This window comes from Bufo bufo, chromosome 1, assembly GCF_905171765.1.
Source record: "Bufo bufo chromosome 1, aBufBuf1.1, whole genome shotgun sequence".
NCBI classification, from domain to species: Eukaryota; Metazoa; Chordata; class Amphibia; order Anura; family Bufonidae; genus Bufo; species Bufo bufo.
In genome coordinates, this window is record NC_053389.1 from 493,567,769 (window position 1) to 493,585,716 (window position 17,948).

The 17,948-nt window shown below is 45.7% G+C and overlaps 1 protein-coding gene across 6 annotated transcripts in view; it reads right to left on the reverse strand.

Moving 5' to 3' along the window:
* The window catches only part of PPP1R12A (protein phosphatase 1 regulatory subunit 12A), a 127,574-nt gene that overhangs the window by 11,326 nt on the left and 98,300 nt on the right, over positions 1-17,948 (reverse strand). For 5 of the 6 annotated variants that reach the window (XM_040410432.1, XM_040410398.1, XM_040410408.1 and 2 more), the window contains 2 exons: positions 14,657-14,704; positions 7,287-7,337 (listed from right to left, as the gene is read on the reverse strand). In XM_040410432.1, the coding sequence (XP_040266366.1) occupies positions 7,287-7,337; positions 14,657-14,704 (99 nt within the window). Of the gene's footprint in view, positions 1-7,286; positions 7,338-7,445; positions 7,477-14,656; positions 14,705-17,948 lie in introns of all 6 variants that reach the window. The other variant, XM_040410417.1, reaches the window with a different exon arrangement.

Here is a 17,948-nt window from a genome sequence, read left to right on the forward strand (position 1 = left end):
TGCCCCTCACGGAATACCTTGGGGTGTCTTCTTTCCAAAATGGGGTCACTTGTGGGGTAGTTATACTGCCCTGGCATTTTCCAGGGGCCCTAATGTGTGGTAAGTAGGTAAATGACCTGTGAAATCCTAAAGGTGCTCTTTGGAATATGGGCCCCTTTGCCCACCTAGGCTGCAAAAAAGTGTCACACATGTGGTATCGCCGTATTCAGGAGAAGTTGGGGAATGTGTTTTGGGGTGTCATTTTACATATACCCATGCTGGGTGAGAGAAATATCTTGGCAAAAGACAACTTTTCCCATTTTTTTATACAAAGTTGGCATTTGACCAAGATATTTCTCTCACCCAGCATGGGTATATGTAAAATGACACCCCAAAACACATTCCCCAACTTCTCCTGAGTACGGCGATACCAGATGTGTGACACTTTTTTGCAGCCTAGATGCGCAAAGGTGCCCAAATTCCTTTTAGGAGGGCATTTTTAGACATTTGGATACCAGACTTCTTCTCACGCTTTGGGGCCCCTAGAATGCCAGAGCAGTATAAATACCCCACATGTGACCCCATTTTGGAAAGAAGACACCCCAAGGTATTCAATGAGGGGCATGGCGAGTTCATAGAAATTTATTTTTTTTGGCACAAGTTAGCGGAAATTGATATTTTTAATTTTTTTCTCACAAAGTCTCCCGTTCCGCTAACTTGGGACAAAAAATTCAATCTTTCATGGACTCAATATGCCCCTCACGGAATACCTGGGGGTGTCTTCTTTCCGAAATGGGGTCACATGTGGGGTATTTATACTGCCCTGGCATTCTAGGGGCCCTAAAGCGTGAGAAGAAGTCTGGAATATAAATGTCTAAAAAATTTTACGCATTTGGATTCCGTGAGGGGTATGGTGAGTTCATGTGAGATTTTATTTTTTGACACAAGTTAGTGGAATATGAGACTTTGTAAGAAAAAAAAAAAAAATTCTGCTAACTTGGGCCAAAAAAATATCTGAATGGAGCCTTACAGAGGGGGGGGGGGGGGGGGGGGGGGGATCAATGACAGGGGGGTGATCAATGACAGGGGGGTGATCAATGACAGGGGGGGTGATCAATGACAGGGGGGGTGATCAATGACAGGGGGGTTGATCAATGACAGGGGGGTTGATCAATGACAGGGGGGTTGATCAATGACAGGGGGGTGATCAGGGAGTCTATATGGGGTGATAACCACAGTCATTGATCATGCCCCTGTAAGGCTTCATTCAGACGTCCGGATGCGTTTTGCGGATCCGATCCATCTATCAGTGCATCCGTAAAAATCATGCGGACATCTGAATGGAGCTTTACAGGGGGGTAATCAATGACAGGGGGGTGATCAGGGAGTCTATATGGGGTGATCACCACAGTCATTGATCATGCCCCTGTAAGGCTTCATTCAGACGTCCGGATGCGTTTTGCGGATCGGATCCATCTATCAGTGCATCCGTAAAAATCATGCGGACATCTGAATGGAGCTTTACAGGGGGGTGATCAGGGAGTCTATATGGGGTGATCACCACAGTCATTGATCATGCCCCTGTAAGGCTTCATTCAGACGTCCGGATGCGTTTTGCGGATCGGATCCATCTATCAGTGCATCCGTAAAAATCATGAGGACATCTGAATGGAGCTTTACAGGGGGGTGATCAGGGAGTCTATATGGGGTGATCACCACAGTCATTGATCATGCCCCTGTAAGGCTTCATTCAGACGTCCGGATGCGTTTTGAGGATCGGATCCATCTATCAGTGCATCCGTAAAAATCATGAGGACATCTGAATGGAGCTTTACAGGGGGGTGATCAGGGAGTCTATATGGGGTGATCACCACAGTCATTGATCATGCCCCTGTAAGGCTTCATTCAGACGTCCGGATGCGTTTTGAGGATCGGATCCATCTATCAGTGCATCCGTAAAAATCATGCGGACGTCTGAATGGAGCTTTACAGGGGGTTGATCAATGACAGGGGTGTAATCAATGACAGGGGGGGTGATCAGGGAGTCTATATGGGGTGATAACCACAGTCATTGATCACGCCCCTGTAAGGCTTCATTCAGACGTCCGGATGCGTTTTGCGGATCTGATCCATCTATCAGTGGATCCGTAAAAATCATGCGGACATCTGAATGGAGCTTTACAGGGGGGTAATCAATGACAGGGGGGTGATCAATGACAGGGGGGTGATCAGGGAGTCTATATGGGGTGATCAGGGGTGATCAGGGGCTAATAAGGGGTTAATAAGTGACGGGGGGGGGGGGGGGTGTAGTGTAGTGGTGCTTGGTGGGACTTTACTGAGCTACCTGTGTCCTCTGGTGGTCGATCCAAACAAATGGGACCACCAGAGGACCAGGTAGCAGGTATATTAGACGCTGTTATCAAAACAGCGTCTAATATACCTGTTAGGGGTTAAAAAAAACACATCTCCAGCCTGCCAGCGAACGATCGCCGCTGGCAGGCTGGAGATCAACTCTCTTACCTTCCGTTCCTGTGAGCGCGCGCGCCTGTGTGCGCGCGTTCACAGGAAATCTCGCCCATCGCGAGATGACGCATATATGCGTGACTCTGCGCAGGGCTGCCACCTCCGGAACGCGATCCTGCGTTAGGCGGTCCGGAGGTGGTTAAAGGGGTTCACCTCCAATTTGTGTTCACAGGATGCAGCAGTGAAGTTGCAGTATACAGCATGTGACCACTGCAGCCATTCACTGGCCTCAACAACACATGGCACAAGACTGAGGCTAGTAATTGGCTTCAGCAGTCATGTGCTGTATATGCCTATATTACAGCTCCAGGCACAGACCGGAACAGCAGTGCTGGAAATGGTGGGGGATTAGACAGTTAGGCATCTGATCTTTTATCATTTTAACACATTAAGGAGCACTCAGGAGATGTTCAAGTCAGATAACCCCTATGGGGTTGCACACACCACATTTATTTATTTTTAAATAGAAAAAACACCACTGCCATTTTTTTTTAAGCCAGAGCCAGACGTGTATCCTGCAGGAAGTAGTAAGTATATTCACTTTATATTTTAATTACTCTTCAATCCACTTCTTGCTTTGGCTCAAAACATTTTTCTGAAAATGCTGTGTTTGAAACCACGAAGCTATTCATCCTTACCAATCCCTCCTCTGTACACATGTATGCTCTGCATGTGGGCGCAACAAGACAACCCCATGCACATTAAAAGGTCAGTCCTGCTGAAATTTGTGGGTGCAGTCAGTGTTCCTCTAATGTGTATGGAGACCTTCAGGGTACTTCATGTAATTTAAGTAAATTACAGATTAAGTAGTCGTTTGGGCAGGGTGCATTAGTTACAAGGATGATGCACACAGGCACATACATGTTTTGGCACACAGATGTGCAGTTCAGGAGTGATCAGTCTGGTTTCAGACACGGCTGCTGAAAAATCCGCATGTAAACTGTGCAAACTCCTACATGCAAATAGAGTCTTAAAAACTCCTTTTGCATATATTGTAACGTAAACTTGGATAAATGTGGATTCTCGTAGTGGAATGCGCACAGAAAATCTGCACCAAATCCAGCATGTTTTAAAGTGATATTTAAATTGGGAGTGTGTCACCTGCAGAAGGGCCAGAGCTGTGGAGTCAAAGCTATTTTTGGGCGGAGTCGGTAGAAATATACAGATAAGGCTACTTTCACACTAGCGTTCGGGGCTCCGCTTGTGAGTTCCGTTTGAAGGCTCTCACAAGCGGCCCCGAACGGATCCGTCCAGTCCTAATGCATTCTGAGTGGATGCGGATCCGCTCAGAATGCATCAGTCTGGCACCGTTTGTCCTCCGCTCCGCTCAGCAGGCGGACACCTGAACGCTGCTTGCAGCGTTCGGGTGTCCGCCTGGCCGTGCGGAGGCAAACGGATCCGTCCAGACTTACAATGTAAGTCAATGGGGACGGATCCGTTTGAAGTTGACACAATATGGCTCAATCTTCAAACGGATCCGTCCCCCATTGACTTTCAATGTAAAGTCAAAACGGATCCGTTTGCATTATCATGAACAAAAAAAAAAAAAATAATAAATATATATATATTTTTTTTTTGTTTATTTTTTCATGGTAATGCAAACGGATCCGTTCTGAACGGATCTAAGCGTTTGCATTATAGGAGCGGATCCGTCTGTGCAGGTACCAGACGGACCCGCTGTGAACGCAAGTGTGAAAGTAGCCTAAGCAGGGTGTTCTAGTGGTGATAAATAATCAGTTCTCACCTCTCCTGTCCTTATACTATAAAAGGGATAAGCAGGGTGTTCTAGTTGTGATAGAAAATCAGTTCTCATCTCTCATATGTTCTCCTCTGTCCTTACACTATAAACAGTGATAAGCAGGGTGTTCTAGTGATTATATAAAATCAGTTCTCACCTCTCCTGTCCCTTATACGATAAACAGTGATAAGCAGGGTGTTCTAGTGGTGATAGATAATCAGTTCTCATCTCTCCTGTGTTCTCTCCTGTCCTTATACTATAAACCAGGATAAGCAGAGTGTCCAAGTGGTGATAGAAAATCAGTTCTTATCTCTCGTATGTTCTCTCCTGTCCTTATACTACAAACAATAATAAGCAGGGTGTTCTAGTAATGATATAAAATCTGTTCTCCCCTCTCCTGTGTTCTCACCTGTCCCTTATAGAATAAAAAGTGATAAGCAGTGTGTTCTAGTGCTGATAGGTAAACAGTTCTCACCTCTGCTGTCCCCTACACTATAAAACAGGGATAAGCAGGGTTTTAGTGTTGACAGAAAATCTGTTCTCTCCTGTCTCTCATACTAATTATCTTCATGCTGCTCCAAGGCTCTTCGTTACAGCGCCTGAAACTGTGCTGCACATGCTCAGTAGTAAGTTCATCCTCTAAAGTCCAGAGGAGAAAGATCACGAATAGGCATACCTGCAGTCATCTCGGCACTTCTAGACAGAACAGGAAGTCAGCCTTAAAAGGTGTTGTCCAGAATAAATAATTTTTTACAGGTGCCTGCAGCCCACCTCTGCTATGAAAAGGATCATATCTACTCCCCGCTGCTCTGGTCCTGTGTGTTGGCTCTTGTGTGTCCATCTTCCGGTCCGCAGTTTGCTTAATTCATCCCCTGCATGGGCATGATCATCTGCTCAACTGTAGCCAATAACTGGCTTCAGCAGTGATATGTCTCTTATGAAGACGTCACCGCTGAATCCAGTAATTGGTTGCATTGGGGCAAATGATCATGCCCATGGTGGAGAAGAAGCAATAACCCTCAGACTGGAAGACAAGACACACGGAAGCCTGTTTGCATGACCGGAAGTGCAGATATCAGTAAGTATGAATCTTTCCATAGCAGTAGATCCTGTGAAAAGTTATTCCTTCCCAGAGAACCCTTTCATGGCAAGCACTGAATATAGCAGCTACACTTTTCTTTTATTCCTATTTTGACTTGCACATGATTCTCTGCATTTCCAGGACATACATATACTGCTTTTAACTGCCTTACAATTATTAAGTGTATAACCGTGTTTTCCAATTATATGCATAGTGTAATGCATATTTACTTACAGGAATTTAGAAAATGTCAGGAATTTCAGCAACTGTATTCCAATAAATATGATTAAAGTTCTAACTAAGTAGCCTGCTTACCATTTGACTACAGGAAATGTATTACTAAATTATTGGCCATTTATAAAGAAGCCGGAGTGTGATAAAATGCAAGAGTCAGTCAGAACTTTAGCTTACCAACTCCACAGCCCTCAGCAGGGCAGAACAAAAGGGAACCACTACTAGAACAATCTCCCAACGCCTGTCGTTTTAGACCGAGCACGTGCTGGGGTTCAATAGTGCAACTCTGTAAAAACACTTATGCCCCCAAACTCTACATACCACCTTAAAAAGAGCAGCATGAACAAAGTGACAGGTTCTGTTTAAATATACTAACTCGAATTGCACTTTATGTATTTAAAAGGTGTATCAGAGAAATTGGTTTTGTTGACTACAGCAAACCAGTTTAGTTTTAACCCTTTCAGATGCTGGCAGCATAAAATGTATTACAGTTTATACCCAGCAACAACAGCTGGGATCCAATTCAACTCTAATCCCAGCAGTTAAATCCCTCAGATGCTGCAGTCGATACTGACCGCAGCACCTAGATGGTTTTATAGAGAGGGCTCCGTCTGTAGGCTCATCGGTGCCCCTGTGGTGCAACTGCAGAGTGCCGATGGTTTGCCAAGGCAGCTGGGGGCCTAACAAAGGCCCTCCAGGTCTGCCATGAACATGAGCCATTTAGGCCCTACTTAAAAAAGGTATTTCCATTTGGGACAGTTATAGCATATCCACAAGATACCTCTCCATTCACGGTGGGCATGAGTCAAGGCTCTGTTCTTGAGATAGGAGCAGGTCCCAGGGATGAAACTTACACGTACTGGACATTGGACATTCGAGACAGAACATGTGGTTATGCCATGACCCAGATGGGAATACCCCTTTATTATCATCTCACTATGTAAAAAAGAGAAATGATTGTGTTGTGTGTTTTTTGCTCCCAAAGCTTAAAGGGGTTGGCCAGTGTACATTAATAGCTGCAAAAATGTTGGTATAGCACATGCATTATTAAACTATAGTCACTGATGTCCGATAGTTTAATTAATATTTCCATGTTTACCTGACGGTCCCCTGCGCTGGAAACATGGCTGCTGATGGATGGAACTCTCCATCACTTCTATTCACTTATACTGGGGACAGACAGGGGAACTAGAGCAGGCGAAATCCATCCCGCGTATTAATGAATGGAGGCTACTGACTGACAGAACTCTCCATCAGCAGCCATGTTTCCAGCGCAGAACCCGCACACAGGCCAGGGGACCTGTATGTAAACATTATTTACATTAAACTATTAGACATCAGTGACGATAGTTTAATAATGCTTATTACTAGCTGCGTGCATGTGCAGTTACCAGGAGAGGTCATCAATATCAGATCAGCTGCATGAGGAGACGGAACACATAGTGTGCACGTACCATCTCCCTTCCAGCTCTGCTGCTGCTTTGCCATAGACATAGCAGCAGAGCTATGAGGAGAGATGGGAGACTGCGCATGCACACTGCGCGTTTCATCTCCTCATGCAGCTGATCGGCAGGTGTGCCGGGTGTCGGACCCCCGCCGATCTGATGTTGATGACCTATCCTGAGGAGACAACCCCAGATAACCCCTTTAACTGACTTTTGAAAAACCATCACATCCTACAAAATAAAGGTGTTTATTGAGGACATTCTGCCTTTCAAACACAGTACTTACTTTAAGTTCCTCTTCCATTTCAGATATTCGTCTCTCCAGAGCTCTTCTTTCCTAAAGTAAAAAATAAGGATATTAAATGGTCTGATGTTCACAATTACATGTTCCGTCACAGACAAATAAAAAGAAAACAATGAAATGCCATGCATCTGTAATACATACATCTTTGCACCGTGCAGGAACTTCCTGTGAACTAACATCAAAGAGCATATATTACATAAAACAAAGATTCCCTGTCTGCCACAATGGAAAATGCAAACTCGGACATTCATGGTGAACTAGGTCAGTACATTCTGACTTCAGCTATCGTAAGCATGACTGAATCCGTACCCTGTTTAGTAATGCAGTTTTTGACCAGGATATGGGAAGTTTTTTCTTTTTTTAAACTGGGTTAAGAAACTGCATGACCATTTTACACTGAATAATTTTTTCATAGGTTGTTTAATATTGTGATTTTTCTCTGTTTAGATCAATAGGAGAAAATTACAACTACCCCTTAAGAGGGCATGTTATACAATTATCGTAAAGCAATCAAGAGGACAACGCACATAACGTGCGGATCGTGAATGTGTCCGAAAACATTTTTCCAGCAAGAGTACTCTGTGTGTTATCAAGCAGAGGGGATAGAAACAGACTGTAGAAATAAGAGTTCTAACCTACCATGATGAAATTATTCTTCGAGGCAAGTAATAAATACTGTGGCTCCTTTGTCAGTAGCCCTTTAATTAGATGCTCCTGCAACACTGAGCTACCATTCAGAAGTATGCATTTGCAACGCAGTCAGTAGAAATTGATGAATACTGCGCTCATATTGAATGATGTTGCACTAAAAGCATGCACAGGGGATTCCCTGTACAGAGGGGGCTCAGATGCATGAACAGTAATATATTCGCCAGTTATCATTATTAGATTACTGTTATCAGTGATGTGTATATATATATATATATATATATATAGAGACTGCAGTGAATGCAGAGATCATGTGTTGCCTAATAACCAGTGCACTGCCCCTCCAAAGAAAAAAAAAAAATTAAAAAAGAAATAAAAAGAAATCAGAAAATTGCAACTGAAAAAAAATAAAAAAAAGTTATTCACCTCACGGGACATTTTCTACAGATCCCCCAGTGTGAACAGACCCACGGTGGTAATTATACTTACCTCATCTCTGTTCCATTGGCTATGCAGGTCCCTGTGTTTCAACATCTGTTTTGACGTGGATCACGACTGCTGCAACCAGAGTCAAAAAAGATGTTGACACACAGGGACCAGGGACCTGCATAGCCGCGAAGCAGTGAAGGGGGGGGGAAATCAGATAATTATAATTAAAGGGAACCTGTCATCAACTTTATGCTGTCCATACTAAAAGCAGAATAAAGTAGAGACAGGCGAGTTGATTTCAGAGATCTGTCATTTCTAAGTTAAAAGTAAGTGGTTGCCGAGAACCAACATCACAATCATTGCAGACTGGGCCTGGAAAAGAGTCCTGGCCACCTGAGAAGAGTCCTGGTTATTCATGAATTCCTGCTCTCCTGCCCACCTGCTGATGACTGACAGTCTTCTACCTAGTTTTCTCCCTTTCTCTCTGGGAGAGAACTGCCAATCATCAGCAGATGGGTGAGAGCAGGAGATGAGGAATAACCAGGACTCTTCTCCGGTAGATCTGACTCTTTTCCAGGCCTGGGCTGCAATGATTATGATGCCGGTTCTCAGCAACCACTTACTATTAGCTGATGAGTGACACATCGCTGACATCAGCGCGTCTGTCACTACTTTATGCTGCCGTCAGGGAGGTCATCATAAAGTTGATGACAGGTTCCCTTTAACACCACAAGTGTGGTCATGAGGGGGTTGGGGCTGTCTGTAGAAAATGTCCTGGGGGTGAATAACCCACTTAAGCCTTCGTGTACGTTCAGGAGTTTCTCCTGGCATATATATCTTCCTGACCAGAAGTTTTTTTTTTTTAGTACATGCATCTTTTAAAGCCAATTAATTCCCTGAGTCCAATCTGAGTGAAATCTACTTTTTTCCAGGGGTCTCAGGAGGGGGACCAGGAATCACCAATCACTCTGGCATTTCCTCTGCAGCGGTAGTATGTGTGTACGGGGAGAGAAATGAATATATTTTCTGCTAACATTAGCTTCTTATTGAACAATCACTTATGTTACAAAAGACTTGAAAGCCAAGACTTTGATGCAGAACTAAAAGCAGTAAAGCTTTAGCATGTGTAATGCAACATCCCTTTACATACTAGTAGCATTATTTTAGATGTAAATCGACAGTTAAGGCTGGAAGTAATAAGCCGCCTTTAAAAAAGCACTTGTGTGTAAAATACAGTGACCATACACAAATAGACACCGCACCGTGTCGCTCATACCAGCAGGTTCACCACACTGGTTCTCGCAGGTTACCTTTCAAACAAACCATTTCGTAGAAATTACTATTGACAAACCTATATAGATATTTCAATTTCTGCATAACATTACACAAAAAAGGGAAAAGGAAACTACCCCAAAAACATTACCCATTGCACCTGGATGCAGGAAGAGCTGACCAGAGTGCCTAGAAGTGTCCATCTAGTCTAATGGACCTGGCTGGTAAACTGCAAAGCACAAAATGAAGAACTGCTCTTTAACCTCTTGGATACTTGAGGTTTATTTAATTTTGCTTCCCTGTCTTCACAGAGCCATAACTTTTTTATTTTTCTATTCACACAGCCGTATGAGGGCTTGTTTTTTGCGGGAGGAGGTATACTATACTATTATAATATGGCATACAATGGAGTGGGAAGCAGAATATTTTTTTTTCAAATGGTGTGGAATTGAAAAAAAAAAAGAAAACAAACAAAAGAAAAAAACTATTCCGCCAACAGTTTCACGGGTTAGGTCCCTATGCAGCAAAACTGAACCATTTTGGAGTGTGTGTGACTTTTTAATTACATTTTATTCAACTTTTTTGGGTAAGTGAAGCAATGAAAAAAATGGAGAATCAGCCATTTTTACTTTTTTCCCTTGTTATGCCATTCGCCGTATGGGATAAATATTTTCATAGTACAGGCGTTTTTGGATACAGTGATGCCCATGATTTTTTGCATTGTTTAAGTATCTTGTGACCATCCCGGGGAGAAAGAAAACAAACTCTGGAACAGAAGATGGAGAAGTGGGAGCAGGTAAGTATGCTCCTTTCAGAAACAGGCAGGCTGCCAGCACCTGTTAGAAAAGGAGATTTTTGTATAACTTACCAGTAAAATCTCTTTCTCGCTCTTCATTGGGGGACACAGGAACCGTGGGTATAGCCATGTCCTCTAGGAGGCGTTGATACTAGTAAAAGCTGTTAGCTCCTCCCCTGGCAGCTATACCCCCTCCAGCCTGGAGAGAGAGCTTCAGTTTGTGAGAAGCAGTAGGAGAAGTAAACCAACGAAAAAACGTGGAACAGCAACCATGCCAAGAACCGAACCAGGTTCTAACCAGCAACAGCCACAACTGTGGACGAACAACAATACTGGGTGGGTGCTGTGTCCCCCAATTAAGAGCGAGAGAGATTTTACTTGTAAGTTATACAAAAATCTCCTTTTCTCGCCCATATTCATTGGGGGACACAGGAACCGTGGGACGTTCAAGAGCAGTCCACGGGGAGGGAAAAACCACAGACCCATGGAAGCAAGCGTCCCTGCTGGTAGCTAAGAAACTGCCGCCTACAGACCTGCGGGCTAAGCAGTGGCCGCAGATGCACAAGAATGCACCTGGAAAAAACTTTGTGAATTTGTATAAGGAGGACCGGTAGCCGCGTTACACAACTGCGCAGCCGAGGCGCGATGCCTCAGAGTCCAAGAAGCGTCCATTGCTCAGGGGAGCGAGCCGTGACACTGAAGGGCGGAACGGTAAGACATTTGCAGACCGAATCCATTGTGCAATTTGCCCCTCGGAGGCCGCCAATCCTTTCCGTGGAACCTCCGGATGACAAAAAAGGGGGGTTCCGTACGCCGGAAGGGACTGGAGGCTGCCAATAATAACGTAGCCAATAATGACGTGATCCCTGCCTTAGGGAGTGAAGGAGAGGGACAGTGAAGGAAGGGCAATTCCTACATTGAAGTGGAAGACAGAGACCACCTTCGGGAGAAAAAAGGAATGGCCCAGAGAACCGCTTTATCCTTGTGAAGACCCATGAAGGGTTCTCTGCAAGAGAGCACCCCCAACTCGAAAACACCCGTCTGATGGATGAGAGCCACAAGAAAAAAACTACATTCTAGGACAGGAGCCGGAGAGAGATGTCTCCCCAAGGGCACAAAGGGATAAGACTGGAACTCTGAGAGAACTATATTTAGATCAGATTGGGAATCCAGAGGTTCTCCACTGTATGGCGCAGGTGGAAAACTATCAACCAAACAGCCCCGGAGGACGGAATGGGAATCCTGCAGAGATCCTTCGCTGAATTTCGCAGGTGGAGAATTAGCAACCAAACGACCCGGAAGGTGGGTTTGGAATGCTTCAGCTGTCCTCCACGTGATGTACGAAGGTGGAGAATTATCAACCAAACAACCCTGGAGGGTGGATTTGGAATTCCAGAGGTTCTCCGCTATATTGAGCAGGTGGAGAATTATCAACCAAACGGCCCCGGAGGACGAATTGGGATCTTGCAGTGGTCCTTCACTGGATTGCGCAGGTGGAGAAATATCAACCAAACGACCTGGAGGGTGGATTGGGAATGAGAGGTCCTCCCTATCCGAGATAGGACATGGCCCAGTGTAGTACCACACAGACAGGTTGGTCCCGCGGCAGTGAGGGCTGAGGAGGGGGACCCGTATGGCACACATTTATTTTTATTTTAAATACAATGCCGCCCTCAAACGCACAAGAGGCAGGAAAGGGTTAAAATCCTCTGCATTACCAGCGTGCACCAGGGGTGGATGCCCAGATATGCCGGCCTAAAGAGGTGGCTGGGCATGAAAGGGTTAAGGCAATTTTTTAGGACCGGGGCGGGCTCAGCATGCTTCTGGGGGAGGGGGGAGCAGGGCGGGAAGAATTTGCGCCAGAGTGCCCCCCCCCCCCTCAGGGGACGAAGTTTGCGGCGAACAGAGCCCCTGCGCACAGCCGATTAGGGCATTGCTAGCCCCTGCATCGGCTGGCCACAGAGACCAGAGCAGCACGAAAAATGCGCCCGGCAACGGACTGGGAGTGCACCCGCGGGTCGGGGGGACACCAGTGCGGGCTGGACAAAACATCGCGGCCGGAGCACCAAATGCATGGTCCGCTCCCGAAAGGGGTGGTAATGTGTTAGGTGCCGCTCAGGAAGATTCCTGGGGAGGTGGAAGCGGCGTCTCCATCCCGCGGGCTGGCGGACACAGCGGGAATCGGTGCCGGCCGAATCGCATGGCGGTTAACCCCCTCCAGAGCGGCGCGCCCAGCGTCCGCCCCCAAAAGGGGTGGCAATGTGTTAGGTGCCGCTCATTTATGTGGAGGTGGAAGCGGTGTCTCCATCCCGCGAGCTGGCGGACACAGCGCGGGCAGGCAAGTCACATCGTGGCCAGCACCGAAGCGGTGCCGGCCAATTCGCATGGCGGTTAACCCCCCCCAGAGCGGCGCGCCCCGTGTCCGCTCCGAAAAAGGTGCAGAATGGCAGAAGAGGACAGCCCGTGGAAGAGATCGGGAGCCTTCTGAGCTCCCTTCTCAGCATATTCCTTGGAGAGCCGAAGCACGATGCCGGTATTAACCCCTTATGTGCAGTTGTCCCGCCTGGAGGACAACAATGAGCACTGTGCTAGGGGTTATACCAGAGGGGGAGTGAGGTGCTGGGTTTGCTAAAAAACGCTGTGCCTGTAGAATCTATTGCCGCCAAGAGGGAGGGAGGGAGAAGACCAGACGACGCAGTTGGGTTAATCCATGTCAGAATGGACATACAGTACAGACCAAAAGTTTGGACACACCTTCTCATTCAAAGAGTTTTCTTTATTTTCATGACTATGAAGGCATCAAAACTATGAATTAACACATGTGGAATTCTATAGCACCTTTTGCTTTGATTACTGCTTTGCACACTCTTGGCATTCTCTTGATGAGCTTCAAGAGGTAGTCCCCTGAAATGGTCTTCCAACAGTCTTGAAGGAGTTCGCAGAGATGCTTAGCACTTGTTGACCCTTTTGCCTTCACTCTGCGGTCCAGCTCACCCCAAACCATCTCGATTGGGTTCAGGTCCGGTGACTGTGGAGGCCAGGTCATCTGGCGCAGCACCCCATTACTCTCCTTCATGGTCAAATAGCCCTTACTTTCAAAGTTTTCACAATTTTTCGGCTGACTGACCGACCTTCATTTCTTAAAGTAATGGTATCCACTCGTTTTTCTTTACTTAGCTGCTTTTTTCTTGCCATAATACAAATTCTAACAATCTATTCAGTAGGACTATCAGCTGTGTATCCACCTGACTTCTCCTCAACGCCACTGATGGTCCCAACCCCATTTATAAGGCAAGAAATCCCACTTATTAAACCTGACGGGGCACACCTGTGAAGTGAAAACCATTTCAGGGGACTACCTCTTGAAGCTCATCAAGAGAATGCCAAGAGTGTGCAAAGCAGTAATCAAAGCAAAAGGTGGCTACTTTGAAGAACCTAGAATAGGACATATTTTCAGTTGTTTCACACTTGTTTGTTATGTATATAATTCCACATGTGTTAATTCATGGTTTTGATGCCTTCATAGTCATGAAAATAAAGAAAACTCTTTAAATGAGAAGGTGTGTCCAAACTTTTGGTCTGTACTGTACTTACCTAGTCCCGTGTACTCACCTCATCTTCTGACTTGCCGCCATCTTCACCCCTCCTCTAGTCCAGCAGGGTCACCCCTTCAGCTACTGGCACCGTAGTGGCAGGACGCTGGAAAAGGGGGCTTGGATGGGTGACCCCCTTGGCTGGCGGGATGCAGGGGAGCGAGGCTGCCCTGGTCCACCTTGTCTTCTGTGGGGAAGGCAGCAGTGCGGGTGACCGACACTGGCGCAACTCGACCCCGGCAGAACAGAAGGAAAAAAAAAAAAAAGGAAAAAAAATAAATCTTCAGGAGATCCCTGCAGAGCAGGGAGGTCTTGCCTCCTATTGACACTAGAAAAACTGAAGCTCTCTCTCCAGGCTGGATGGGGTATAGCTGCCAGGGGAGGAGCCAACAGCTTTTACTAGTGTCAACGCCTCCTAGAGGACATAGCTATACCCACGGTTCCTGTGTCCCCCAATGAATATGGGCGAGAAATTATATATTCCTGAAGAGCCCCTTTAAGACATTTACAAGATCCTATTCTACTTTCCTAGTCATCCATCGTTTTAGGTTAGTCCGACTGGTTTCAGAGCAGGCAGAAGTTGAGCAAATGAAAAAAAAAAAGGGAACACTTACCCTTTTTTCAATTTCTAAAAGTGATCTGTCCGCATATCTTTCTTGCCTCTGTAACACAGAAAACTTGGGTTACATTACAAATAATAGTCTGAACACATTATTTAGACTGTAGGAACCAGATGTGTCCAGGAAGGTCCCTTGAAGTCTGTCACAGTTAAATCAGCTCTACCATACTGGGTAATCCAATTTTATTATTTGACGACCACCAATAGCAATGCTTGAAGGCATGCTTTTGGTGGCAATAATAATATTCTAGGCATTCACAAAAAGAAAAAACCCAAACCAGCCATACTAAGCCAATGTATTATGAAAAACAGCAGATCAGCTCACCTCAGCAAGTCTCCAGCACAATTCTCCTAGAAATTCTTACATTAAAGTTCCTTGAAAATCATGATCCAAGCAGCAAAAATGAATATAGAGGTCAGAGCATGTATAGAAACTACTAGTCTGAATGTGCCTTCATTTCCATCCACAGGCAGCATTCTGGTGCACATGTGAGGCCCGGGCTATATCAGCCAGTCTTGGGTGGGGCTCAGAGCTCTTGTATGCATCGTCACATGCTGGAGGTTACTGGGAGATTGCTTTGAGTCGGGCCTTGCGCTCCTGTAATTTGCCCACTGGCTCCTGGTATTGCCCACACGGCCCAGGTAGGTTCAGCGTTAGGTCCCGAGCTACTTGAGAAACCTTGGCGCGGTGCTCGGGCTTAGACATGTCCTCATGTAGGACATGTTGGCTAAGCTCTCAATTTTAACACCAGTTTGAGGGCTTAGTATGACCGCAGAGTGCACCGGTCTTTCTTTGTGTTATATTATTTATACTGTTTATCACATCCACACATTTGCTATCCTGTGTAGGATGTCCATTGTGGTACTTTTAGTCCGCTGCAGACATCCTCCATTGTATGCATTTTTTCTGGGGATTGCCATTAGCAGCGGACCACAAGTGCAGGATCTGCCCCCCGCCCCCCGGTATAGATGCACCACTGCATATGGGGTTGAGCACTTCCTGCTTTTTAATACCACGCCAATTTGTAGTTTGGTCAACACATGAGAATTGTCCTCAACATCCCAACTGGGGTTTCCTCTTTGTATACATGCTGTAATCCAGGGATGCTCAACCTGCGGCCCTCCAGCTGTTGTAAAACTACAACTCCCACAATGCCCTGCTGTAGGTTGATAGCTGTAGGCTGTCCGAGAATGCTGGGAGTTGTAGTTTTGCAACAGCTGGAGGGCTGCAGGTTGAGCATGCCTGCTCTAATCAATAGATTTATTTTTCCTGCTTGGATAAACTAGGAGAATCGTGCTGAATCTTACCTACATGTGTTTATTCAATGGATTCACCAGGATCCTTTTCAACACAGATCTGGTACAGCTGTCATGGCTGTTAAGAGGTTGAAGATTTTTTTCCTTTGCTCTTGGTCTAAAAGGGATTGTGCAGTGTTATATCATCGATGAGCTATCCTCATAATAGGTCATCAATATCAGATCAGTGGGGGTCCAACTCCCAGCAACTCTGCCAATAAAGCTGTGCGAGTGCTGAGCCGTCTGTATTGTAGAGGTGGTGCAGTTTAGTTAGAACTGTTCACCCTTTCAAATGAATAGGACTAGAAGTGGTAATTACACCGCACCACTGGCACAATGGAGACGGCATGCATTGCATACATATTGTTGGTGCATTTGTGGCTCACCCACTAGCCATGTGACCACTCCAACAGACCTAGCACTGTTAGATGGAGATCTGAAGAGGGGCGAGGTGGGAAGTCACGGCAAGGCAAAGTGGGAGCAATGGTAAATAAGGGGACATCATTGTAGATAAGGAAGAATTCAAAACGTATTTTTCTATTGAGATCAAGGGAGTAAAAAAATACTCCCAGACAAACTGTTCATATTAGAGTTCCGTTATACGAGAGGAAAGATAAATTACCAGGCCTAGCATATAACGGTCAGTCGAATTTCAAGTAAAGATTCCAGCATTCTACTGCATAAGATGAAAATCCATGCAGAGCTATTCCATCCTTTATCACATTCTGAGACAGAGGATCCTGTACAGTAGATGTGAGCCTAGCCTTATTCAAGACAGCAGTGTATTGCAACTATCACCACATGACAGACGCCAACAGCACTCAATGGAAAATGGGGTCCATCTGGTTTACTGAAAAAATATAGTGCTGCATGCTGGGCTATTCTTTCCAGGTAGGGCTCACGCACATTGTTTTGCGGTCCGTTTTTCACTGATTCGTTGTTCCGTATCTGAGTTTTTTTTCCCCTCTGATTTAAGTCCTCTTCCATTCTGTTATTGCACAAAACATATCCGTATGGTTTCCGTATTTCATCAGTTTTTTGCGGATCGTATACAGAAACAGTAACTTATTAATCACCAAAACACATGTGCAATATGGGCTGGGCATAGCATTTCTATGGTATGGATCCGCTCCGTATTTTTTGCGGACCCATTGACTTGAATGGGGCCTCAGACCGTGATTTGCAGACAATAGGGCATGCACTACTTTTTTGTGGAACGGCCATACGGACAAAATGAAACGGAATGCACACGGCGTAACTTCTGTATTTTTTACAGTCGCATTGAAGTGAAAGGTTTCGCATATAGTCCGCAAAAAAAACGGAACGGAAGCAGAAAGAAAATACGTTCGTGTGCATGAGCCCTAAATGTGGTGGAATCTGACATTGAGGCTCCTAACATTTTCAAGGCAAAATCTGCAAACTTTAGCATTCTATACACTTAGGCTACTTTCACACTAGCGTTCGGGTGTCCGCTCGTGAGCTCCGTTTGAAGGGGCTCACAGGCGGCCCCGAACGCATCCGTCCAGCCCTAATGCATTCTGAGTGGACGCGGATCCGCTCAGAATGCATCAGTCTGGCAGCGTTCAGCCTCCGCTCAGCAAGCGGACACCTGAACGCTGCTTGCAGCGTTCGGGTGTCCGCCTGGCCGTGCGGAGGCAAGCGGATCCGTCCAGACTTACAATGTAAGTCAATGGGGACGGATCTGTTTGAAGATGACACCATATGGCTCAATCTTCAAACGGCTCCGTCCCCCATTGAATTTCAATGTAAAGTCTGGACGGATCCGTTCAGGCGACTTTCACACTTAGAATTTTTTTTAAAACTATAATGCAGACGGATCCGTTCTGAACGGAGCCAAACGTCTGCATTATAGGAGCGGATCCGTCTGTACAGACATCAGACGGACCCGCTCTGAACGGTAGTGTGAAAGAAGCCTAAAGCACAACTATGCTGTACACACATAATGGAAGTAGATTTATATTCAAATACTA